Source organism: Rhizoctonia solani, chromosome 8, assembly GCF_016906535.1.
Source record: "Rhizoctonia solani chromosome 8, complete sequence".
Lineage (NCBI taxonomy): Eukaryota > Fungi > Basidiomycota > Agaricomycetes > Cantharellales > Ceratobasidiaceae > Rhizoctonia > Rhizoctonia solani.
In genome coordinates, this window is record NC_057377.1 from 21919 (window position 1) to 48223 (window position 26305).

The 26305-nt window shown below is 45.3% G+C and overlaps 6 protein-coding genes across 6 annotated transcripts; 4 read left to right on the forward strand and 2 right to left on the reverse strand.

The window, feature by feature from the left end:
• Positions 1–1895: 1895 nt before the first annotated feature.
• Positions 1896–2461, reverse strand: RhiXN_09487 (uncharacterized protein; the record flags this gene model as incomplete). The annotated part of the gene is made up of 4 exons (XM_043329303.1): positions 1896–1913; positions 1954–2013; positions 2088–2309; positions 2375–2461. 4 exons carry the CDS (start codon positions 2459–2461, stop codon positions 1896–1898), a joined length of 387 nt encoding a protein of 128 aa, XP_043182137.1.
• Positions 2462–3461: 1000 nt separating this feature from the next.
• Positions 3462–4904, forward strand: RhiXN_09488 (uncharacterized protein; the record flags this gene model as incomplete). Its single annotated transcript, XM_043329304.1, has 3 exons — positions 3462–3711; positions 4371–4491; positions 4544–4904. 3 exons carry the CDS (start codon positions 3462–3464, stop codon positions 4902–4904), a joined length of 732 nt encoding a protein of 243 aa, XP_043182138.1.
• A 1509-nt stretch (positions 4905–6413) lies between these two features.
• RhiXN_09489 (uncharacterized protein) lies at positions 6414–12135 on the forward strand (the record flags this gene model as incomplete). The annotated part of the gene is made up of 15 exons (XM_043329305.1): positions 6414–6649; positions 6698–6971; positions 7025–7391; positions 7458–7553; positions 7621–7658; positions 7711–7758; positions 7811–7874; positions 7942–8001; positions 8076–8129; positions 8381–8726; positions 10957–11078; positions 11128–11374; positions 11421–11469; positions 11530–11748; positions 11806–12135. The coding sequence occupies 15 exons, from the start codon at positions 6414–6416 to the stop codon at positions 12133–12135; spliced, it is 2550 nt and encodes an 849-aa protein (XP_043182139.1).
• Positions 12136–12623: 488 nt separating this feature from the next.
• On the forward strand, positions 12624–15541 carry RhiXN_09490 (DEAD (Asp-Glu-Ala-Asp) box polypeptide 58; the record flags this gene model as incomplete). Its single annotated transcript, XM_043329306.1, has 5 exons — positions 12624–13073; positions 13133–13652; positions 13714–14257; positions 14329–14344; positions 14396–15541. The coding sequence occupies 5 exons, from the start codon at positions 12624–12626 to the stop codon at positions 15539–15541; spliced, it is 2676 nt and encodes an 891-aa protein (XP_043182140.1).
• A 1712-nt stretch (positions 15542–17253) lies between these two features.
• Positions 17254–17909, reverse strand: RhiXN_09491 (DDE family endonuclease; the record flags this gene model as incomplete). The annotated part of the gene is made up of 3 exons (XM_043329307.1): positions 17254–17354; positions 17408–17804; positions 17853–17909. The coding sequence occupies 3 exons, from the start codon at positions 17907–17909 to the stop codon at positions 17254–17256; spliced, it is 555 nt and encodes a 184-aa protein (XP_043182141.1).
• A 2212-nt stretch (positions 17910–20121) lies between these two features.
• On the forward strand, positions 20122–25967 carry RhiXN_09492 (SNF2 family amino-terminal protein; the record flags this gene model as incomplete). The annotated part of the gene is made up of 12 exons (XM_043329308.1): positions 20122–20676; positions 20732–20999; positions 21054–21230; positions 21292–21834; positions 21894–22153; positions 22215–22490; positions 22561–23045; positions 23138–23279; positions 23340–23516; positions 23740–23913; positions 23977–24474; positions 25827–25967. 12 exons carry the CDS (start codon positions 20122–20124, stop codon positions 25965–25967), a joined length of 3696 nt encoding a protein of 1231 aa, XP_043182142.1.
• Between the last annotated feature and the right edge of the window lie 338 nt (positions 25968–26305).

The following is a 26305-nucleotide window of genomic DNA, read 5'->3' on the forward strand; positions in this document are numbered from 1 at the left end:
TAATCAGCCACCTTTCTCACAAATCGCAAAAAGTCTGTGATTATATTCATGAAAAAAGGTGTTTTCCCCTTTTCCTGTTCCACATTTTGTTCGATCGTGCAAAGAATTATAATTAATATGATATGCTACACTGGGAGAATCACGTGGTGATGCATCTGTAAAATAAGGAACAATGGCTCCATAAACGCCGCTAATCCTAATCAGTGTTCCAGCCATAGAGCTCTGTGAAAGGTTCCATGTCTGCCGACATCCTTGGCAGGTAGCTTTGACATTGACGTTACTGAGTTTCATCCCGGGAACGCCATCATGAACAACCTTCCATATTTTGCGACCACGATTTGTGAGACCTTCGCCGTTCTGAGCTAAGGATTGGGGTTCACAGGAGCATACTTGAAGTACGCTTGGCAGTGGGCGCCCCAAAGGACGACTTTGGAAGGGGGCATACAGCCAGAGCTCTGTCGAACGTCCAGGAGCGATACACAGCAAATTGGAATGAACACATGCGACGCTATCACGTAGCCATGTTTGACGAATAAGGCCAGCCAAATCCTTCGATGGTTCAGCCATGATCTGTGTGATCTTGCTGAGTAATACAAACATGTAGGCCGGCGACAGCTTCCTATTTAAGCACCCAATCACAATCGGGGGCCTCCTTTGACTGTTTAACATCAGAAAGATAATGTTAAGTGCTCCAGTTTCCTTCATACTTCTTAAGCTACTAACCCAATGGTCCATTTCTCTAACGCCTCCACAAGCCTTGGTTTGTATAAGGGATATCCGCAGGCAAGAAAAAGAATTAAAGTTGAACCAGCTGAATCAAAAATTCCTTGGACAGGGTGAAGGGTTTGACGCAGAAGCTATATGGACTCATTAGCTAAGATGCAACCGTTTTTGTAGCCATAAGTAAATTACCTCTGCAGGTTCAAGACTTTGAAGATTGTTCAATTGATAACCTTGGTCCCCAGTCAGTCCGTGTGTTACATATACAGCCACAAATTGGTAGGTGCCCGGTTCCCAGTGCCTGTTTATGAGAATCGCTAAATGGCTTTGTCAATGAATGAACATAGTCGAACTCACAGATCTCTAAAAGCATGAGATTTCTCATCAACATGCTGCAGCTTGATCGGTTCAATGTAGCACTGGCCAGCGTAGTTTTATTCTGAGTTTTCTCTTCATTCTCAGTACAATTGAACTTACTTCCCATCCTAACTGCTTCCAGCGACTTGATGTCAATTTGATGAGATGCTTGGTTGGCGGCCAAAAGGACTCTATGTAGTAAACAACCATAGCCATGCGAGGCCATTGGGTCTGACGTAACTCTACACTTTCCCTTTTTTTCTCTTCATCTCAGTACAATTGAACTTACTTCCCATCCTAACTGCTTCCAGCGACTTGATGTCAATTTGATGAGATGCTTGGTTGGCGGCCAAAAGGACTCTATGTAGTAAACAACCATAGCCATGCGAGGCCATTGGGTCTGACGTAACTCTACACTTTCCCTTGCAATAGGCCGCACATAATGCTGTTCACAACATAGATGTTTACTGTATTAAAGTGTGTATAGATAAGACAAGCGCACCGGATAGAAACCCCTTGTCTTGTGGTCCCAGCAATTAGGACATACAAAGCTTTGAATCGCCTCTGGCAGTGGGACATCAGATCCCTGCCGTTGAGCTGGTTGAAGGCTAGGCACGCCTCATGATGAGGGAAGGGGTCTTCTGATTGTGTACTTGGCACAATTGCATTAATCTCCGTTGCTTGAAACCTGCGGTAACAGTATCCTGCACTGCACATTGTGCAGTGTGCAAGATAATCGGAAATGCCGCATCCACAAAGAGCAGAGTTTGCCCAAGTAGGGATTCTCTTTATCTGTGCGACTTGTGGGCAAATCATTTTCAAGAAGCTGTAGCCAACTTGTCACTGGTGAGATCAATTGCTTTTGCTTGTACTTACGTCGCACCACATGTCATCATCCGAGATATCCAATCCCGGCTCCCGCATCTGTCCAGAGCTCTATGTCGTCACAAGCCAGGTCAATCAGTGTGTGTAAGAAGGCTTTGTATGATGTGAAAATTGAAAGCTCTTACTCGATCAATTTCTTGGAGGATATCACCAAGAACGTCATCAACATCACCCTGTAGCTGGAGATCAATGTGCTCATTCTGTCCGTCGAGGGGAGCTGAATCAATGTAGATCACAGCCCCACTACCATCTCGTATTGAAGCGGCCAGCTCTCGTGTGCGCTCAAGCAAGTCCATATCCTTTGATTGCTTCCCGATGATCAAAAAGACCTTACTAGCGTTGTGGAACTGTGCAACGTGAGCCAGATCTACGCCAGGAAGCTCGGCGGGAAGTTTAGACTTGCGCTGCGTACGTGTTTTTTTCGCTTGTCATGCGATGGGCTCCAATCTTGCCCCTCAACGTACTCATCACTCTGGTCCGAGTCTTCGCTGATCGGCATCTCGGGTAGGCCAAACGATAGGCTTATATGCATTGAACTGCAGGTCGCAGCCAATAGACAGCCATATTGCCTCTACGACGTCTGAGGTTTACTATGCCATGTATGTTAAAACAGATAGAGGCATGGTTTGAACGACAAAAGCTTCTACTGACCACGCTTGCTACAGACCTCACATAGTATTGGCAAATTAGAACGCATGTCATTATCCAGAGCGGCACATTCCTCCTCCGTCAAGCCATTGCAATTGGAGCTGATGCAACGCAAAAGTCGATTATCACCATAGAGAGCAATTGTCAAGTTGGCAAGATGTGAGTGCTTGGATTCGATTCCGTCGATGCTAGTAGTCAAGAACTTGGTTAACTGACCCTCCTTACAGAGACGATTCAGGAAGTCAATGAGTTTGCAGGATCCTGCTTGGCGAGCCAACAATCGGCGCTCGAGCATCAGTTGGTTGTACGTACACAGCAAGTTGGATGACTGCCCATCCAGAGCCTGCCACGTAGCTTCTGCTATAACTGAACGCATGGGCTTCTGACGTGTCTCAGCACCTTGTGTCACAGAAACCACTCTGTCAAGTGACTTGAATTAATGGGCTTAAATCGTCAGTAAATATGTGTGAGCGATTGACACACAATCTCACCAGGAGGCCAGTTCCCGCATATGCGGCCTCATTAGCCAAGACTAATATTTTTTTGTACAGGCTATGCCAGCAATGATATCGGCAAATCTGCCAGGTGATTTATAGGATTAATGTCGCACACAGTTACTACTAAGCGAAGATGAGGTGATTAGCTTTGGGGAAGCCTCAGAAGTAGTTGGTTGAGACATGTTGCAAGAGTCACGGTGGATAGAAAAAACGTGTGCGTCACGTGAGACGTGTTTTTGACTTGACACTTGGCCATCATGAATTTGCATTGGCTGATCTGTCACGTGCCAGCGGGTGGCAGACCCTATGTTGAAGTGCAATCTTCACGTTTGACTACACTTTTCCAAGGATAACATGACCAAGGCCAAGAAGATAAAGGTTATGCACAAGACTCCTTTGTGGGCCAAAGCTATTACCCCAGACCTTTTTAAAGGCTTAAATATTCACTCTGATGGCTCAGAGCTTATCACCCGCAATCGCCCTGCGCCTAATGGGTCTTCTCATGAGCTTAAGCAAAAGCTGGATCGTGAGACCCTTCGAAAAGCTGAACATGATATGGAGAGATCGCTTCTGAAAGAAATCTCTCGGGCTATAGATAATCAAAGTGAGCGCATATCATTAGCTGTACATTCATCTGTAATAGATTGAGGTCTTACATCGTGATCCAATTATTCAGTCACTATACCATTCTGTGTATCAGAATTTGAAAATGCAAGAGAAAAGGGCATCCCATTGAATAAGCTGGAACCTTTTGGTACTTTGACAAGCCATCCAGTCCGCTTGACAGTCGACAAGGGCCCGGTAGTAGTTTACTGATCGATCTGGAATACCAATACTTTGGTACTTTCCAAGGTTTATTGGGCAGGCCTTCAGGTATGTGCACAAGGCTGAAAAACAGATCATCGCATGAGCTGTAACTTTGTTAGGCAAACCTGCTACAGAGGACCTCGGAACTAGCTCATGTATACCGACCGCCTAAGGAGCTTACTGGCGACCGTAGAGGAGGGTTGAAAAATGAGGCAGAAACGAAAAATACATGGGCAGCACACAGGCCGCATAACCCGATCACAGGCCAATAAGCAACAAGCGACCTTGACTAATCTTGAATACCAAGATCAAGATGTGCAAGCAGAAGTGGGCCAATGGATCGATGCACTCAAGAAATAGAAGTACCAAAAATTGACGGTAGTTTAGCATCGGTCAGCAAATATCAAGAGGATGATGGTGAAGTTCGCATTATTTCACAAGGCTCCATCAATTTAGACCAACAAACCTACAATGAGATCGGACATCCGCCTTCACTCAGTTTGAAGCCGAGCTACAAAGTTGCCCCCCTTTCGCATACTATCTTTCGCCAGGTTGGTGTCAGACTGGAATGCAGAACGTGAGTCAAGGAACCCATCTCAAGTGCAAATAATACAGCTGACGAATGATAGGTCCGGCCAATCCAATGTCGAAAGCACTTTCGAGAAGCTCTTAAAGATGGTCCGAAAAGAGATGGTGAATCTGCTTGAAGCCAAACGACTCTTGGACAAAAAGCTGGAGAAGCTTACCAACATTATTCACCCTTCGCTAAGTGAAAGCATGCACAAACTTAGAAATCACATGTCTGCAGTCGAAGGGCCTACACAAGTCTCCATACAGAATGGATGGACAAGCATTTTCCCTTGTTACGGGATTGCTGTTAATCGTGTTACTGGAATACACCGAGACCAGAGGGGCATCAGAGGGGGACTCGACATTATAGGGGTTTTAGGCAGTTTCACTGAAGGGGCGATTTGGATCTTCCGGATTTAAACCTGCGGCTTGAGTGGAAACCAGGATGTCTTGGAGCATTCGATGGCTATGATTTTCGTCATAGAGTGCTTGCTTGGAGTGGCGGTTCTCGTAACATTGATTTCCTTCTGCCAAAAGGCAACGTGGGATTGTCTTGGCCTGGAACTGCTGTAAGTCGCCCGAGCATCGTCATGTGCCAGGCTCAGCTAGCAAAACTCAAAGACCACGCCGTAAGCAATTGACTGAGCTGACTCGCTCTAAGAAGGGTTGTAAAAGCTCAAGAGGGGTGACATTAGAAACATTGTTTAAGGATATGAGATAAAATGTACTGCACTGATAAATGACAATCTCATGTTTGCATACTAACTATCAATATCTGATACCGTCCTCACTAAACATATGATATCATGGGGTTGGCTTACCCGTTGACAAGAGTTGGTCCTTATCCGACGGACCATTGATCGAGAGATATGGAACTTCTAAATTGCTCTCACTTACAGCTAGTCACCCACTCTTATGTTGTTCAGTACAAAACTGATCGAGGCCATACAAACATGTGGTGCTTGGGGAGTTCAAGAAGAAAGAAGCTGAGATAGAAGAGGAAGCAAAAGTGGTATCACACAAGCGAATCTCTTTTAGTTGAGATAGGTAAGAAATTATGTACATGTAGACTTGAGCTTGACGGTGAGGAGACAATATTATAGACAGCATGCAGACACCGGATAACATCAGTTTAGCTTCCATGAGTCTATAACCAGTCTCTGGAAGGGCTGAAAGGCTCATCAAACGTACTCAAGAATGCGGTTATGATACACAAGAGGTCAAGAACATGTGATAAATTGGCCCATGGTACATTTACTGAGCAAAAATGGCTTGTCAAAATGGCATGGTTACCGCTGCAAGCTTTGGCAGTTCTCATGATATTCCAAGCACTTAAACCTTGTTGTTGGGAAAATCTCACGATACCCTGGATTTACTTGAACCTATCATCAAATTTCAAACTCATTATCGCACACGGAAAATAAAAGGAACCAACAAAGAAAGACTATCACCATGTAAAACATACAGAGTTAGAGCTCTCCCAAAGCTTAGAGCTGCCTTGCAAACTGTCTTGCAAGGCTGAAAGTACATGATGTATCAACATGGTTGTTTTGTCTCCAAATATAGCATATATGACTAATCAGCATGATATAATACACTTTGACTTATGTCATGACAAAGTAGCGACCCAATTTGAACAGGTTGTGACAGTGTCATCACATCCCTGACTGGCCAGATGTTGGAGCGTCACGTGAGAAGTACACGTATTCACGCAACCACCTTCATAATGTCCACTCCTGTACCCAAGCTTTTGGAGAAAATATACGACTCGTTTCCGATACGATCAGAGAAGTTTCGGCTTGATACAGAGTCAAAAAAGAAAAAGGGGAAAACTCAAGGTATTCATGTCAAAATTAAAATGAACAACTACCCATTCTGAGATAGCGTGCTTGATTTAATGATCTTGTTTCTAGTGAGAGTTCGCTCTTCATGGGTTTCTTTATGAGAGATGGCAAATATGTCTATCCGGAATACAACGTTTGCACATCCAAGTGGTGGAAGGGTGTGGTAGCGTACGGGTACACTGCTGCGTTGACAGGGAACTTCAAATATCTGGTCTGGAGTGGGGAGATAGATGTGGACTACGAAGAGAAACATATTGAAGTGGTAGCTATACATAACATTATAGGTTTGCAAAAAGAGGCGAATAAACATTGGCGTGATGGGTGCGTACACAACATAATTCTTTCTTTCAACTAATGTTTTGCACAAAGCTTGGAAGAGATCCTGTGGCTAGAGACCAAAGCAGGGTACAGCTATGCTTTAATGGAACCAGAGGAGTGGTACGATCACACTAAATGGGAGGCGGTCATTTGCTCGTGGCAAAATCTGCCAAGCGGCCTGAGTCAAGCTGATCCAACCTTTACTCGTCTGTCTCCAGAAGATCAGCGTCCCACCTGGTTTTCGGATGCAGAAGGTTTAAAGGCCTGGAAGTTTCTTGTCGACTCCCATAAAAAAGATATTGCCGGTGCGAAGAAGGGAGCTGGCGTTAAGGCGAAGGAAGCAAAGGGAAGGAAGGGAAGGCTAAATCGTCGGGTAAGGAGGCCAAAGAAGCAAAGATCAAAAGCAAGGATGCAATAGACGCCTCGGACATGCCAAGGCTCTCATCCGGTACCTCGCGATCTCCAAGCAGATCTTCGACAGTTGCTGGCAGCAAGCGGAAGCGTAACCCTAGCTTAGGTACACGAGAGGGCCTGCGATCGAGGAGGACCCGATTGTCGTATGCCGAAAACTCCGAAGGTTCAGAAAAAAACTCTGAAGATACCGAGGAAGACTCTGGCAAGGATGGTGAAGGGAGCCTTGATCGGCAAGCTGCCTCCCCCAGAAATTCCGACTCTCACCATCCTGGCTCCAAAGGCTTCGATCCCAAAGTCTCTAGCTCCGAGGGCTCTGGTTCTGAGGACTCTGGTTCCGAGGACTAGTTCGAAGGCCCCCGTCTCCGACAACTCCCATTCTAAGGACTCTACATCTGAGGCTCTGGTTCCGAGGACTCTGGTTCCGAGGACTCTGGTTCCAAGGACTCTGGTTCCGAGGACTCTGGTTCCGAAGACTCTGGTTCCGAAGACTCTGGTTCCGAGGGACTCTAGTTCCGAGGACTCCAGCTCCGAGGACTCTAAATCTAAGAACTCCGACTCAGAGGACTCTGGTTCTCAGAGCTCGAGTTCTGATGATGTGGTGTTGGAATCATCTTGAAAGGCAAGCAGCAGCCTAAGAAAAAGTTGTGAAGACTGTTCGAATTGTACCAAGTGCGAAGAATGTTTCAACAGAGTCTAAGGTACGTCGATGGGATGTTTGATTATAAGTGCAAATCATGGATTCTATGTTAGGGAAAGTCCCAATCGTCTCCCAGTCCAATCGTTATCGATAGCTCAGACTGTGATATGGAAATAGGTACGTAGACCATTTAGACCATTAGTACAAGCTGTCCTATTCTCATTGTGATGTATGTATCTTCTAGCACCCAATAACACACCACAGGACAAGCAAAAGGTGGGTTGCACTGAGAACGAGAACAAAGGTCGGTCATAGGTGGGTCGACTGCTCTAGACCATCAGAAATGGAACATATTTATATAAAATTGTGATGATGCAGACAAACCATTGGACGCCGGCAAAGATATTCATGGCTCCATTAATATCTCATCTGGTAAGCTTATAGATTACCCAAGGCACACAAACAACAGATAGTTAATATGGTCATATATGCGACTATGACTCCTCCCAAGCAGATCCCGTCGCCCCTCCGGTCTTTGTGGTAGCTCCTAAGCCAGTCCGCTCCATCCCATCCATAAACCAAACTTCCCCTGGTTCCGCCCCTCACAATATCATCCCCTGCCCCGGCGGCCGAGCCTGCATGCATATCAGCCACCGTGGGTCATCCTTCCACTTGCCCTACAGACACCCTAGTTGTCCGCTCCTCATCATCTCCTCGCCGTGCTGTGGCATCTTCTCCTCGCCGTGCTGTGGCATCTTCTCCTCTCCGAGCTGTGGCATCTTCCTCTCGCCGTGCCATGACATCTTCTCCTCGTCATGCTGTGACATCTTCTCGTCGTGCTGTGGCACCTTCCAATCCTCGTTCAGTTGTGGTACCTGATGGCTCGGACGCTAAAATGATTACCGCTGGCCAGTCATCTGTTGCGCTGGATGCCACCCGTGCTGCTGTTTCAACAACTTCCAAAGTGGCTGGAAATTCTCCCTCCACCGCACCTGATCCAGACGAGGATGAATTTGATCTGGATAATCAGTGTTCATCCCGATACAAGCAGCGTTCTGTGACCCAATGAACGGGATCCAGAGAGAACGATTAGCCCCCTTTTGCATGTTTTTACATTCCAATTTGCTGTTGGCCAAATATATATTTCTTTGTTTTGCTATCGAGACAAATATAAAGAACCCAGTGTGAGACAAGGAGCTAAATTAGCTTTGAGTAAAAGCACTTGATACACGGGTAGCGATGGTGAAACACCTCTATGAACCGTTTGGTACAACAGTAAGTGACCTCTCGTAATTACGAAGACAATCAGTACTCGTCAGAGAAATCCGAGAGTTATTGACAGTCAGTTGCAGCTAGCTGGAATCGCAAAAATTATGGAAACCATATTGGGTGACCACAGCTGGCTGTCACAAAAAAGGTCGAGTGTGTTTTCTTATCTACAAAACCTGAATCACCCACCACTTTTGCTAAAACCAGCCCACGGCTAGCTAAAAGATGCCTGTTGGTGGGGGAGGGGCTTGTTCCCGGGGTTCTAATTGATCATTTGATCTAAAAACAGTGTTTGTAGGTTAAATGCACAAGTTCATAATGGATTGAATTGACAATACTATATGCTGAAAGAAAGGCAAGCTACACAGCGAACGATTATCTCATGGGAAAAGTACTAGTAGTCTACAAATGAAAATAACTGTTAGAAATTATACATGCAGCTCACATAGTAACTGACGATTTTGAAAGACAATGGGTACGTTTTCCGTAAGGACTTTAGAACGCTTGGGGCGTTCTAAAGTCGAATTTGGATTTGTGGACCACCTCGGATGCATTTCGCACCGTGGAATCGTGTGTGAAATTGCCTCGGAAACGGTTTTGGGAGCGCGAGGAGGGGGGTCCTAAAGGTTTAGAACGATGATTTGGAAGGGGGGGTCGACCCCCCCTTCTAAACTTTAGAACGTACCATCGAGTTTTAGAACAGACCACAATCTTCTGACAAGATAAGATTGCCTGATTGTTGGCCAATTAGGCCATCAGTGTTTCGGCGTTACTGCATATATTTGTATCATAATTACATTATTTACACAGCGCTGTAGATATGTATGATAGATTCGACGCAACATGACTCGAATGAATTGGAACAATGTTCCATAACTAGTGTAAGATACTTGTAGAATAAAAGTAATCTGTCAAAGCACTTTACATATCCAAGGGTTGATAAGCATTGCGCGCCCCTATTCCCAGCGTCCTGCACCATTCCGCCATATCACACTAGTTTCACCACACACGCTGCATACGCTAAGCTAAACTAAGCTACACAGACAAATTCAAGCAGAAGAAAATGATATTTTATTTACACAATTATTCTATGATAAGTCTATCAAGAAACATGCCCATGGCTTACGGAAAGCCACTTTAGAACGACCCGGTGCTGGTTCAAGCCAGCACAGCCTCCCATCCTCGGACCGAATCCGTCCCGTCCCGACGGACCGATTTAGAACACCCCGATAGTTCTAAATTCTTTACAGAAACGTACCCAATGGGTGACTACCCGTAAGCCAAAATCTAGGATCTGGAACAATAGATACGTTGGGTGTTTGGATGCAGATACAGGCCCTGGATACGAAATGAAATTCGGTTGCATCCGGTGGAATTGGCCCTGCGGAGCATTTCTCATATCAGTCACGTAGATCAGCATGGAGGTCTAGAGAGAGGGAGCACCTCGCTCTCTAACTCTACAACATGTTGGAAATACAGGGTCCAATTATCGTGTACATACACAGCTTTGCGAAAGACAATAAATGTGCCTCAGCTGGCGCATATATAGCCTCAAAACCCGTCTAAGGCCCAATATGCCTCTTCTGGGGGTGGCCGACGCATCACAAATAGAAACTAGCTCAATATAAACACAGGCCGCTCGATTGCCGCTGTCCCGGCCACACAGCCCCTTGCATTTGCATGCAAGTCAAGCACATGAACAATTGCTGCATGGGCAGTGGTCCAAGTCATATAAGTTGTCATTAAAATCAAATAATACAGGAAACAAGATTCACCAGCAGTTACCCAGCGCGGGTCTTCCTTCTTGGCGCATGCTTGCAGTATGTTCTTGCAACCCCGAAAACTGAGCTTGAAATTTGCCAAAAAGTTTTCAAGGGACATTAACATATAAGTAGGGGTAAGGATAATGTCAAGCATCTTGTACTTACACTTGTTTCACACTACTATTACTTATATGTCCCCAAAATCTAAAAGTCTCACCCTCTCCCAGGCGGAGGGGAAAATGCTCTTGGTTCAGCTGCAGGAAGGCCCCACGTACCGCTCGTTGCACAGCTGAGACAGACAATACCCTACTGGATGTGGATGAACTGGTCTCGGCATCATTCAAGCAAGGTATGCTTTCGTTTTTGCTTGGTGTCTTACGCTAAGCTATTTCAAGTAGTTCAATTTGCAAACGAGGACGTTGTTGAATATATGGCAGAGATTAATGCCTCAGGGATAGAGGACAGCTACGAAGGCAACGGCGATGGCGCTGGAAGCGGTCTGAAGGAAGGGACAAAGATGCCAATGGATGATGAGATGGCTGGCAACCGTAAGACCACCAAACGTTGGGGCCGTGCTAGCGGCTCTAACATTTACTCAAAGCCACAGGAACAGATCATCATTGGAGGGGTCAAGAATTATCGCCCGTGTGGGGAGGGGTTGGCGCAAGGTTGGCATACATTACAACTGCAGTTCCCAAGAAGCACCAACAACTGGGAGTGTATCAAAGATAAGTACAATTGTAGGTGGTTTATTTGTATCTATCACGACCCAATTCTAAGTAATACACATACGATTTCAGATGGCAAAAAGAAGGAAACCAACCAACAACGGAGAAGGTTCCAAGATCCACGATGCTGTCCTTCAGCTCGAAGCAGAGCGCCTTGCTCAGGAAGAAACCGTTGACCTTGACGATGGGGAGTGGTTGGACTCTGACAAAGCTTTGGAGCCTTGCATGAAGTCCGAGTCCGACGCTATCGTCACCCCGCTCCCCCTCCTTTTGTTCGTTCCAAACCCAATAGTTCGAAATCGAAAGGCAGGGCTCGCGAGCCCGACATGATCATAATCGATTTGACAGATGAAAACGCAGCTCCCCTTCCAATCATTTGTGCCGGCTAAGCGAAAGGCGAGTTTGAGTGCGACAGCCAAGGAAAGTGTGATGGCCGAGTTGGGGATAACTTACTACGCTGCCAAGGCCGTGCAACTAAGCAAAGTTGAGTCGACTGCCGGTCGCTGCTGGGATGTACAAACCACACTTGACCATATTTGTGCCACACTTTGGCCGCAATTGCACAATCGAACAACTCAAGAAGGGGTGGATCAACGCCAAGGAGTAATGCCGCCGACTGGAGCACCAGGCCGACAACGTTGTTATGACCATGTCGATTTACAGGATCGCTATCCCTAAAGATGTGGGTGGGTGGTCAGCGGTGTGTTTTCCTAGTTTGCGGACAGGCTAGTGTACTTGCCTGGGCATTGTTCCTTGGCCACAGGCAAGCACACTACCCCACCTGCTCACCTCCATTGGCGCTTGAACCGGGGTGGACTCTATTGACTTAACACTTGTGACTAAGCAATTCCCACACCCATGTTACTGTTAGTTAATAATTGCCGCTGCTGGGTGTCAGTGGTTTGTTGTTCCCTGTTGTTATCTGATGCTTTTTGTTATTGTTTGCTGCTGTTGCTGTGGCTTGACTGGCACCCAGGGTGGCCCGCGGATTGTCTAGGGTTGACTTGATTGATTGAAATAACCCTAAGGCACACAAGAGACTGGTGAGCTCGAACATAGCTTTCTTTTTCCCTTTCACCCCAGCCTGACTTGTTTGCGCTGCTGGCAAGAGAACAAAGAAAGACTCACTTGATTATTCTGCCTTTACACACTCATCTTGTACCACTATGTCTTCACACTTTTCGTCTCCCGATTCCAGCGAGCCTGAGGAATCCTTCGAGGTTGACCTAAGGAAAGATGTGGATAAGAACCTGCCAGCGATCAAGCTTGTTACGCTGAGAGAATGGTTAGCAATATGGCTGCGCTTGGACCGTGAATCAACACCTCAGCTCCGAGATGCCTTTTGCCTATGCAGTCACTTCTATGATCCTGAGTCAAGAAGTTTACGTCGTGCTCAGATCACCTTCAATGACTGTCGTCCCCTGAACAATGTGACCATTCATCAACTTGCGGATGTCGACTCAGCGGTTGGTGTTGCCCCGCGGGTCATACCTTTGATTCAATCGCCAACATTGAAAACTGTCAAGTACTACATGATGCGAAGCATGTCACACACATTAACTTCCGATCTTCACATTGGGACACTGGATCTTCCGCTAGGCGGCGATATTACAAAGGTTAGCACATCTCATGAACATTGATGGTCAAGGATATGACTGACAATTTTCTATCCCAGCCTATGTACATTCATAAGGTACCCAACATCCAATTCTTAGATCTAGGCAATAATGGAATGTTCAGGATCCATTTCCCACTTTTGGGAACTACTGGGATCGACATGTACCTGAGCGACTCCCAAATGGCTCAACTCTACGACTTAGTCTTCCATCCAGCAGCTTTACAGACCCTTCCAGAGGATCTAGTACGAGAATGGCCCGGCAGCTATGAGGATGAGAGGTTCAGAAGTCAGAACCACAAATCCAAACGCAAGGAGTACCAAAGCCAGGGGGGTGGGGCTCAAGACATGCGTGGTGGCACAACACAACAAACTGGTCGAGATGTCCATGTTGAATACCTGCAAGGATGGTTGGACCGTGCAAGGGAGATCATTCACGGGGCTGAGGAGCTGCGCTGGGCTAGGTACTTTTTTCTGTTGTACGAGCTCAGGGGAGTGAAGAACCGGGAAGGCAGTGTACATCCACCTCCAGAAATTCCTCCGGTGAATATTCCTGATAATTTTATGGACGGAAATGAAGGTGTGAACACACAGCCGATGGAGTGTAACCTTTATTCTGACAACGGTTACATGGTTTCTAGATGTTGAAGTAGAGGTCGACCCAGAGAGCCCCAGGGTGAAAGCTGTTGAAAGTGTTCTCAGCCACTTTGATACCACGTTATTTATGCCTGGCATGTGGTTCATTGATATTGCCACCCGCGTCACTATTTCGCCAAACCCTGACAATCCATCAGAGTGCACCTTTGCAGATGCGGATATGCATTCCCTCCTTTTCCAACACTACACAGGCTTACCATTTGCAAGGTGTGAAGAACTTGTCAATGGGCGAGGGAACCACTATCAAAAGGACGAAGTTGCCCACTTGAACGTTCTTGCCGGCGGTCGCTTGACCATTCCTGATTGGCGGCGAAACGACTGTGGCATAACGTATGCGCAGATATACACCACTGACAAAAGCAACACATACAACATTGCACTTGCTCAGAATGCACAACGAACCAGCGCTATACGGATGCTTGAGTCGTGGGACCAAGAGCTCACTATGCATATCAATGGATTAATGTCCACCTTTGAAAATTCAGCTCACAACCACGGCGTAGCCTTGCGTATTGAGACTCGTGTAGAGTATCAAAACTATCCCACTTGTCATTTAAGAGTACCAGATGAGTTGCTCCGGAGGTGCGTGTATGTGTTAGACCGGGATGTATTCTGGTGAGCAAATGTTCTTATTATCTCCATTGAAGATATGCTCAATTGAGATAGGACATGGAAACGTTATCGCCTTATGTCAATGAGAAGTGTCATGTGCCAATGGATGGCTGCTCGAAGCACGTTTACTCTGAACCGACTCCAGAGGCTGGCACGCTACTCATCATCATGGAATACATGATGAATGCACTTGTCAATCGTCCGGCCTCTGGAGGTACCTGGGATCAGGTTCACAATGTAGCATGCGTTCATAAGATGAAGGGCAGAAAACTTGTTCCAACACGAAAGCTAGGCGCACTGTTTCTTCCCACGATTCGCTTCAAGAAAAACCAGCAACCACGTGTTAGTTGTAACCGAGTTCTCAACAAAGCAACCATTCTTTACTTGCTGGGTGCTCGAGGCCAATCAATCACTGATACCATGGCTTTTGATAAAATCATTGGAGCCAATCTTCAAAAGCGACCACGCGATGAAGATCCTCGGCCCTGGGAAAATGCGGGTGTCCAAAATGCCAGCGCGGTTCCCATATCAAACAAGCAACGTTTGGTCACGATTCGGAGTACACACGATGTGGCAAACCCAATACCTGGTCCCGACTATGTGCAAGACCAAGAACAGTACTCGTCTGAAGAAGACGATCCAGAAGAGCGAGAGAGTGCTGCACCTCTTAAGCAGCAGCTCTGGAACGTGATCTGCAACTATCCGATCCAGATAATGAACAAGGCTCCTAACCGCTCTCAACCACGTGAATCATGGTGCCGGCTTGGCAAAGACGAACTTGTGGCGGTAACACATGATTTCTTCACCAGCATGGAGAATCTCACAAGGGCATTCGAGTCATACTATCTTTTCCCTGCTGATGCCAACAAGTGGAATACCACCGTGGCTCACCTATTTCCATTGATCGAGGGCAACGTTGCAAATCTTGAAAAGCGACAAGGAGTTTCAAACTTGGGAGTGGTGGTGGAACTCTGTACAATGCAGATAGGGCTTTCTGAACCACAACGAGCTCAACTAGTTAAAGACGCTAGGCAATATGTCTCAGAAAATTGGGCTTGGTTGCCTTTGGGAACAGGCAAGAATCACTTGTGGTCGACTGGTGTCAGTAATGTACCCAAATCTGCACAACAAGTAGGGCCACTGAAGGGAGGGCCGTGGATAATTCGTAACCCTAGGTTGCTTCGCGCTGGTACTAATTAACTAGATACCATGCTATTATTATTTAATGTATCTGCATCTTTAATTGCAACTTGTAGAATGATGGCAAATTGTGTCCAACATTCTTTTGACTAATATATATTTCAAAGCATTTATGTACAACCGACATTGCTTTAGTTTTCAACAAATCAATATCTGTGTTTCTATCTTGTGGTAAAAATACAAATATAAACACAAGCACATAGTGTAGATCTGTGTATCTATGTACGTACAAGAGACCTGTGTGGGCAATACTACATTCCCTCATGATCCACCTTTGATTTTCACTTTATAGTTTTCATAGCTGTGTAAGAATCACTCATCTGTTGGGTACAGACCCATTTCGTGCTCACAGGCAAATGGACCCTAGGTGCAGGTCTCCCCCATAAGGCCCAAATTTATATATCCAAGTGCTCAATTCTAGATCTGAAAATCATAAGTACAAGCAATGGGTGTGTTTCCATAAGGGATTTAGAGCGGTTGAGCCATTCCTAAAGTGGCCATTTAAAGGTGAGGCCCAGCCCAGATGCATTTTGCACCGTGGAACTTGATGTGGAATGCATTTCATACAGATCTAGACGCTGAAGGAGGGGTGTGATAAATATCTGGACCACCTATCTAGCAGGGGGGGGTCGACTCCCCCGCTATTTTTTAAGAATGTATTTAGCTATGAAATACACTTGATTGGGGTAGTAATATAACATCCCACCAGTCCTTTGCCTTATTGGGGTGTTGCAGACTAAAGGCAATTGCATATATTTGTCAAGTGATAATATTTTTGATTGTCTAAGGCAAGGGATTGGGGCTGTTGTCAAAAAATTGCAAGCACCTCTATTGCAGCTCTCTCCAACCAACTACAACTTCCTAGCTACAATGTTGAACACAAGCCCTTTGCCTATCTCCAACAAAACTTGCAGCTGGTGGACACACCTGGGGGCAGCAAGGGAATCCTATAGCTATGGACAACGGAGGAAAGCGCTGGGAGGCACAGTCACCCTACTACAGTGGAAAGGCAAAGCTTGTGCCTCCACTCCATCTAAGCTGCCCTCAACTTCTGCACCAAGCCTGAAGAAGCAAGGTTGACTTACTACATATATATACAGTTTCAATGGCCTAAGAGGGGCATATATCAGGTCTCATGCACAGAATTTATATTTTAATTATGATTTTAGAAATAAAGTCTATTTTACATGGACCATTCCTTACAGAAAGGCAATACATGAGGTCCAAGCTTGGGCACAGCCTAGCACAGCTTCTACCGTGCGGGCCAAATCCGTCCCGTCCCAATGGACGGATTTAGGACAACGGATTCAGAAGAAATCCTTACAGAAACGTATCCAACTTGGCCAATTTCAATAACAGTTGAGTGTAATTTACCATGCATATAGTTGTTGTGATCAATATAAGATTGGGCTTACCACTTATAAACCATGTGGGGGGAGCTAAGATACCACCCTTGAATGCTATGAATGTTAGTGAGGACCACCCCAACTTTGCGTATTCCATAATGCTAGACAACAAATACACTTGACCAGCCAGTCTCAGAAAAGCTATACGCATCAATACAGCCTTGAAAACCCTATATTACCTTGGTAATACTTTTTGTATTAGGATCAGAAAGCCTAGTCACCCTTATCTACTCACTGCATGTTTGATATTCCAACCACGAAATGTAACCAGGCAAGTACTACATCCACAAGACTAGACACACAGGCTTATCTGTGCCCGTGAAGTAAGTTATTAATAATATTTCTAAGTCTACCAACAATTTTGACAGCTTCATTATGGGAGATTGGCTTTTGATTTGACGCCTTGGCTAAACAATAATGAGCCGGCTCAACATTACATTAGTACTTATACACTACCCACTTTCTTTGGTAGCATCTTTGTTGTCCAGATCTTCTGCGTCCAGAGAAGGTAAATCCAGTGCCTTGTCCTCCTTGTCCTCTGCCAGACTGTGAAAATGCTGATTGTCTGAAGGATTGCAGTCTTTCATGTTGTAAGGTGGGTTTTCCAGCACAATCTTGTCTTCTGCCTGAGTCTCAAGAGCAACACTATGCTGATGTCTTGTGATATTAGCGGGACTTGGTGATACATTGAACAACTCTGTATGTGTATGCTTGGAAATCAATTGGTCATAGTTTTCTAACCTTATAGCGCTGGTCAAGGGAATTAACTCACTTCCGGAAGACAAAGATTGCCTGGAGCTGAGTGCTGGGCTACTGCTTCCTGTATCAGTGTCCAATCTCTTGACGCTTCGTGTTCCCTGTACATGGGTTAGCACAATTGTAGAGCAGTGATGGTAAATGCAAACCCTATTTGTTTGCAAGTTGTTTGTGTGTTGGGTAACATGGGCTTTTCTCTTAGGCATTATAATGAATTGATTCAAGCACAACAGGCCCAAGGGTTAGAAAGTGGGCAATATTACAGCAAAGGTAAATGATTGATAAGGGTATTGTAAATACTAAGTACAAAGATGCTACAAGGGACTCTTCCCTTGAGCACATGCATAATACAAGTCATAAAGAGATACCCGGATAACTGATGGGGAAATAAGGAACAAATGTAGGACAATATGAAGCTATAGGCAGATATATACAGAATGTACCATTATTATTGTCACAGTGCCAAGGACAATGTCATGCATATACCTCATTTAGGGCCAGAAGGAACTGGACCATGTGAGTGCGCAACCCCCAAATACCTTCCCTCTGTCAATGCTGCTGGCTGTCAAGCCGCTGTAAGACAGTTTTCTCAGTATACGGCGATAGGATTTCTAACAATCTATTTTATCAATGGGTAACTACCCGTAAGCATGAGTGATTTAGAAGTTCTAAATTGTTTGATCATTGGTCTGTCGGATACAGACCAATTCCGTGCTCACATGCAAGCAAACCCCAGGCGCATAACTCCCCCGTAAAGCCAAAAGGCACACATCCACGCAACCAACTCTAGAATTTAAAACACACTACCATGATCAATTTAGTCAATTTGTAATATAGTTGAACATAATTGACCATGCATATAGTCGTCGGGATCAATATACAGTTGGGTTTGAGCACTTATAAACTGTGCAGGGAGCTCAGATACCACCTCTGAAAGCTATGAATATAATTGAGGACCATCCCAACCTTGTGTATTCTATTATACTAGATGACAGAGGTGCTCAACCGGCCTGCCTCAGAAAAGCCATACGCGTCAGCGTGACCTTAGTAGCTCTGTACTATCTTGGTACCACCCTTTGTAATAGGATTAGAAAGCCTAGCCGTTGTTATCTTAGACGCCCGATTGTGGTAATTGCACAGGAAGATTAGTGGGAGGGATCAGGCAGATTTTATTTATATTGCTTCAGCTCAATCAGTCACACGTTGGCGCTGGCGGCCTTTGGAGGAGGTCTAGCAAGCTCCGGGCAGCTTTCCAGAGTATGTATGCGTGCATTGTGTTGCACTTATTGCATTCACAAATTTGCACGCTGGTATAAGATGTAGACCCTGAGTCATTTAGAACATGTTATGAAGTCTAGAAAAGGGAGTACCCACCCTCTCTAGATTTCAATGACAATCCTCATCATTTCAAAATTAGACTTGCAGGCCAAGGTCACTTCCAACGGATGCAATGTAATTTGATATGTTTCTAGGGTCTGTATTTACATCCAAGGAATCTAGACTGCTCTGACTTCTAAACTTTGTTCTAGATTGCTGATTTTGCCTTGCGGGTAGTCACCCAATATGTATATACATTTATCTGATTAAAATTCAGGCTTGCTACAATTTGACAGTTTCCAATTGTTGATATTCAGCCTTGTTCGGGAGCCACATGCATTTTTGTAGTTCAAAAAACCATAAAAGAGCCCGCAATGTACCCCTGAGTCATGTTGGATGGCTATGGATATTATCTAATTCAATAAGGGAAGTTGACCCCCCCCACCCGCTAGACAGGTAGTTTGGACATATGAAACACCCGCGCTCTAGCATCTGGATCTGCACTTGACACATTTCACATCAAGTCCCACGGCAAATAGCACATCCGGGCTGGGCCTTGTCTCTAATTGGTTGCTTTAAAATGACTTTCAAATCACATTATTTGCTGATCCCAAACCTTATTTAGCCACATTTCAAGGTCAAACACGGAGAGAATGGGTCCCTGAAATCAGGGTTTAAGCACGCATCCATGGTTTCTCTATATTTGGCTAACAATTGTGATACTAAGGGGAAAGCAATACAGTGCTCAGGGTTTGCAATAGATAGAAATATTCAGCCATCTGCGGTCTGCATGCTAAATATGGTCAAAGCCTTTGGGCAAGGTTATTTCTTTCAATGTTGCTGATCAAATTGGGGTTAGGGGGAAAAAATTAATTACTTCCTATCCGGCAGCACATGAAGTTAGGTTAAAACCAGGTGATATTGGCTGTCAGGCATGTCACAGTTGTCGAATCAAAGCTGTAACAATCCTTGTACTTAAAAGTGGTAATAGCCTCTAAACCAAGACCTTACACCCACTCAACTTCCCCTTGAGCAACTTTTCAATCTGCAGCTTTAAGCTACACTTTCCAGTTTCAACACTTTATATCACTCTCATCAGCTATGCCTTTGACTCCTCTTTCGCACTCTGTCCTTTACTTGTTTGAAGCTGCTGCCATGAATGAGGCTCATCCATTCCACTGTCCTCCTTGGACAAGCAGCGTGTGGAGGTCCATCTTTGGACTTGTACCACTTCCACAGTATGAGGAGTACGAGGATCTGGAGATTGATGTGGTGGGTGATGCTGACCCAGAGTTGGATGCAAGCAAGGATAGTGGTTTTGCAGTCCCTGAGGCTGTATTAAGGTCTGTCACCAAAAACCGGCGCAAAGCACTTGGGTTGGAAGAGCGTCATGCTGCAGAGAGGTTTTTGCAATACTTCTGGAGTACTTGGAAGGAAGACTATGCAAGAGGAACACCAATCAGGGAGACCATCAAATCCACTGCTCGAGGAGGAAAGCGGGGTGGGCCTGATTCTTATGGCTATACTGCGTTCCGGAGTCTGGTGCTGGCAATGATTAACAGGAAAGGTGGCGTAATGAGTCAGGTGGAGGACATCTTGACCAGAATAGGAGCAACTCCTGCCAACATTTGGAAAGACAATAGGAGTCTGAATAGGGTAAGTGGTAAATAATCCAAGATATTGTATCATTTAACTGTTTTAATTCATACAGGAACGTCCAGCTAGTAAGCGGGTACTGGAACATCAGGTGCCTATTACAGACAGCCATCAAAGGATTGAAGAGCGTGATGTGCAAGCTGCATTGGCTCGAGGTTTATTTGGAGACCATGCAGTTAGCAGTTGTGGGACAATTGTTCCTGAATATATTCCAGCAATCCGCTGCTTTGCTCAGCGGAAGTATGAAAACAAAGCCCAAAGCTTAAAGCGCAAGGTGGCTACCTCATCTTCCTGGATGCAGAAAGTGGATGCAAAGCTACAAGGTTAGTGAAGGAACTTTTTCTAAAGGATTGGATTTAATACCTTTCAACCACCAGAGGCTCAAGAGTTGAAATTGCCTGCGGCATTGCGTGGTGCAACCAGTGCTTTGGCCGAGTGGCAAAGGACAGCTACGGAGACTAAGGAAGTTGATGACTTGCATTTCCATAGCAGGGAGACTTCACTGAAGCAGCTGTGGTTGAGTCTTGGTTTTGGTAATTCCGAAGAGGCTGGAAGTAAGCTACAAAAAATACCAATGCGTCTTGGATGATGTGCTAATATAAACTGTTCAACCAGAGACTTCTAAACCAAAGGTCAAGTCTGCGCAGGGAGCTCCAACCGAAGCCGAGATGCAAGCGGCTTATGCCTACTACCTTGAGGAGTACTGCCATGGCATTGGTTCGTTGGATGAGTCTGAGCTTCCTGTTCTTGAATCTGGAATTGCTGGTCTGCATAACTTGGCAGAAGGAAGCCATGACATTGGTGTTGCGCATCTCATGTCATTCTCAGCCAAACACCTGTGGAATCTCTTGGGCTTACCTGGAGCGAATCAATTCCCATTTGCAGAACCTGGTGCCAACAACACTCTGAACAGCTCTACATCTCAGCACAAAACCCGTGCCGTACCATTTTGGCATCAGCTAGTAGGGACACTCAAGATTTTGGAAGGTGCATTCACACAGAGAACAGGGACTCGTGCTCAACCAGCTTTACTATGTGACAATGTTGGACTTGGGAAGACAGTCCAAATCATTGGTGTTATTAGCATGCTGGAGCACTACTACAAACAGCAGGAGCTTCCAGTTGAACAGCGTCTTGCGCCGCCTGCATTTACAAAGGGTAAGCTTTTACTTGCAATATATTTGGTACCTGCTTGAGCTAAATGCTTTCTTTCATAGATAATGGAACACCCTACTTTGGTGGTGAAAAGAGTATCCCTAACCTACCATCAATTGTAATTGCTCCTCGTACGCTTGGAAACCAATGGGTTGAACAATGGAACAAATTCACTCAGCTTGGCAGTTTTGTTGTCATTCATTACACTGTTGACAATGGACCCCTGGAGACCTTTTTCAGTGATCCCAAAGGGCCATACAAGACAGCAGCTGGGCAAAACTTGGAGCATGCAGGGCGAGTGATTATTATAGCAGACCTTTTGGTAAGTATATTTAAATGGTGCCAAAGTTTAGATAACAAAACAGTTATGACTATTTTTCAAGGCAATCTCTAAGGAGGCTAAACGATGCTTGCAACCACCCCCAGAGCTGAAAGGCAAGGATGCCAAGGAGCACGAGGCTAAGGGAGAGGCACCTGCATTGAAAATTGGTGTCAATGCTGCAGGCTCCTTGTTTGGTATGCGCTTCCGGGTAGCAGCAATTGATGAGATACACAACCTCCGGAACAGTAGTCATAGTCAACGAGGGGTCCAGTTCATTAGCGAGTCTTCATGCTTGGTCATTGGTGCAACAGCCACACCTTTATTTACTGCACTCAAGGTGAGAAGCAGATATTTTTTGTCTATAAGTCTTTTTGTTATTGACCATAAGCGCCATCTATATGTAACAGTGTTTGTTTGCCCTTGCACAAAATCTACGCTACCAGCCACTACTTGGTGACAAGGGCCTCCAGGTTTGGAACGAAGTGCAAGAAATGCTGGTGGACGGCAGCAAAAATTGGCGACTCAACAGCAAAGCAATTGTGGAAGCAACTATTGAGAAAGAAGTGAAAGAAGTGTTATCATTGGCCAAAATCAGCTCCCAAGATCCTCGTGCTACTAAAATCAAGGATGACGTTTGGGCTAAATACGAGAATGAGGACCAGCAAAGTATTCTCCGCATGATCCATTTATCCAAACAACCAGTCAACATCCTGCGTTTGATTCTTTATCCCATCATGATCCGTCGTACAAGTGAGTCGCTGGACTTTGCAGGAAAAAGAATTTTGGATCTTCCGTTTGTTCAAAAGTTCATTGCTTGGTCCCCAATGAACGAAGAGGAGAAGGAAATGCAACATTTGATTAATCAGGAGCATACCCGACGGAAAACCACAAAGTAAGTATCTTCATTTCTGCTACTATCTACAACTGCTGTTTTTTGTTCAGTATACATGTGTGATGACTGATAGCATTACCCGTCCATCATAGGAAGAAACAGGCAAACAAGCAAAGAGCTAAAAAGAAGGGGAAGCAAATGCAAGAAACCGCCAGTGAAGAACAGGAGGAACAAGATGGGCTAGACTCTGAGGGACAAGTGGAACGCAATGATTGCAAGAATATTAGGTGGCATGTGAGTCAATTCTAACAATGGGGCGCAACAAGTGTGACAAGTGCTAACCATGTCGAAAAGAATTTTCTCATTGATCAAAAGTTTGCTGGCATGTTGGCTAAATTGGGAGAGCTGCGCTTCAAAGAAGAGAGCTTAGAGCTTGAGCGCGGCACTCTGACCAACCATATCACTGACAATTGGACTGCGGAAAATCTTCACCAAATGATATCAACCAGAATGGAATGCGTATACAATCTGGTGATGTGGTTCTGGGATGGTAATCCACTGCCAATGGTTCTTTTAGAGGATGGTACTGTGGATAAGACAAGAGCTGTTTGGGAGCCTTTACCAAGTGAAAAACCTCGAAAGTTCTTGATTTATGTGGAGTTCCACCAGCATCAAGCGTTGCTTGCAAAGGCGAGTATCTTTACATCTAGCTAATGATCTCAGACTCCATAACTGATGATTTGAATTTGGTCAGATGTTTACTCTGAAGGGCAGAGGATTTGTCTCATATGATGGGTCCATGGCTACCAACCATTGCCAACAATCAGTTGAGAAATTTGCAAATGACCCAAACTGCCGGATTATGATCATCAGCAATGTTGGCTCAGCTGGGCTAAACTTGGTCCAAGCCTCAGTTGTAATCATTGTGGTATGTGCAAATCATTACTTGAAATACCCTATGATATCTTCTGACATAAGTAATGACTGGCAGAGCAGCGTTTGGTCAGGGCTTGAACTCAACCAGATCATGGGCCGGGTTGATCGCCCTGGGCAAGAGCGGGATACGGTTGTCTACAATATCATGGCACCAGAAGGCATAGACTTGGCGCTCAATGTTTATGCTGACAGTAAGGCACAGCTGTCTGACCATTTTCTAAACTCGCGCAGAACCTTGCAAGATGTCTATACCAACATAGCCAACCCTCACTCAGACAGTCAAGATGAGTCTGACTCTGAGGGTAATGATCTGGTAGACTCTGGGCACACAGTAGTAGCCTCAGAATCTAAAGTAGGAAGCCGCAAGCGCAAAAACAACAGCAGCACAGATACAAAGGATGCCAGCCAAGCTCCAAAGCGCACCAAAGTCAAGACCTCCACGTCCAACTTGGGGCACAGAACAACACCTGTCACTGCAGCTGACCCTGCACCGGAACAGACCAAAACAGTCACCCCTGATTCTGGTCTGACTGGAAACTCTTTAAGCGCTATGGTAAGTGTTTGTATGTCAGCTTCTTTTCTGAGCACTAATCAGCATATTCCAGTCATTAATATCAATAGTTAGTGCAATATTGTAGTAAAGCACAGTGGGTCTTTGATCCTGATCACCTTGCCGTGTAGCCTCATGCTATTGATAACTTGCCAAATAATGGTTAGTCATCTTAGGATATGTTGATCCGCAATGTTATTAATTAAGTATGTTCATTGATTTACATAGATTCATGTGTGGATGCTCTCCTTCCCCCCCAAGGGTCTTCTGTACAAAGTGGCACAACAGCACAAGGTCAAACAAGTAAGTAATTATTGCCTCTTAAACAAGCTATATAAGAAAGAACATATATTGAGAAACTTGCCAAGACATAACCAACTCCCACCGCAATCCAAACAGTCTTGCCACAATAACAAGTACCCAGCAAAAAGGTAAAGACAAGGTCAAGATAGCCAAGCTTGTTCAGTCATCTGGGGCTCATCAACATGCAAGTGGGATCTCACAACACGCAAGCAAACAAAAAACAATTGAATGTGAGAACGCTTTTCATACAGACTTGCTGAAAAAATTGACAATGTGATGTCTTGTAGCCTTAGGATCTATTCAAGCCAAAATACGCTTGGCTTCATCTTCTGTAGATCAGTCTGTCAGAAACGTAGCTGCTAAAGACTGCTCAGCAGAACAGAGCTACAGTCAACAAGTGACAACCGTTGTGCAAAGCAGAACTAGGGATGATGTCTTACCTCAAGGAATCCCTTCTCTTACAGAGAACAAGTTGTTGGGTTCTGAAAGCGCTACAGTGGGCCTACCAGACCAAACGGTATCATCAAAGCCTTCAGGTGCACTTCTGGAGCCATTGTCTCAAAAACAGGGCCCATCTAGCTCAGCTGTAGGCCAAGCTCAACTTGCGCCAACTCCCTTGAGTGGAGTTTCTGTGCAAAAAAAGGTGTTCAGTCTGAAGGCTTCACGGCTCTTAGCTAATCGCCACCTTGTAAATGGCAAGAAGTAATTCTACTGCCATTTATTGTCTATCTTCCTAACCGCTTCCCTGCCATGTTTTACAAGCTTGTATATTACTGTTGACTATGCTATTCTATCACAACTTATAAACTGGGTATGTTTCCATAAGGATTTCTTCTAAATTTGTTGTCCTAAACTGGTCCGTTGGGACAGGACGGATCTGGCCTGCACAGGGGAAGCTGTGCTAGGCTCTGCCAGAGCATGGACCTCATGTATCACCTTTCCATAAGGAACAGTCCATGTAAAATAGACTTTATTACTAAAATCATAATACAGTTGACTGCCACTGGGTGACTACCAGTAAGCAAGCCAATGGTTGACTACCCGTAAGGTAGAAACTGGCATCTGGAGCGTCATTTAGCCATCTGGACGTTCCAGACTCTCCGGATGCAAATAAAGACCCTAGCCAAAAGTCAAATTTGTTAGCATCCGCCCCAACAGCCGCCAAGGACCCCCTTCCAGACTTCTGGAAGTGAGGTCAGACGACTAAGTCTGGAAGGGGGGGGTCACCCCCCCTTCCAGACATGCAAGTGAGTCTAAATTATTCTAAACTGCTCAGGGTCCAGTCTTGGCAGCCATTTTGTATGCAGACCACAATTTGTACGTACCACAAACACATTGTAACACATGCATGCAACGCACAAAAATACAATAAAATGTTGACCTTTGTAATAATGGTCTCTGGCGTCCTCAAAAATGAGGTGGTCATGTAAACGCAACCGTTGTTCCAAGGTCCCCTGTTTCCGTGGCCCCATATACCTTGCAAGGACCTCATCCGCGCACAAGTAGTGGGGCCAAACACGCCAGACATGTC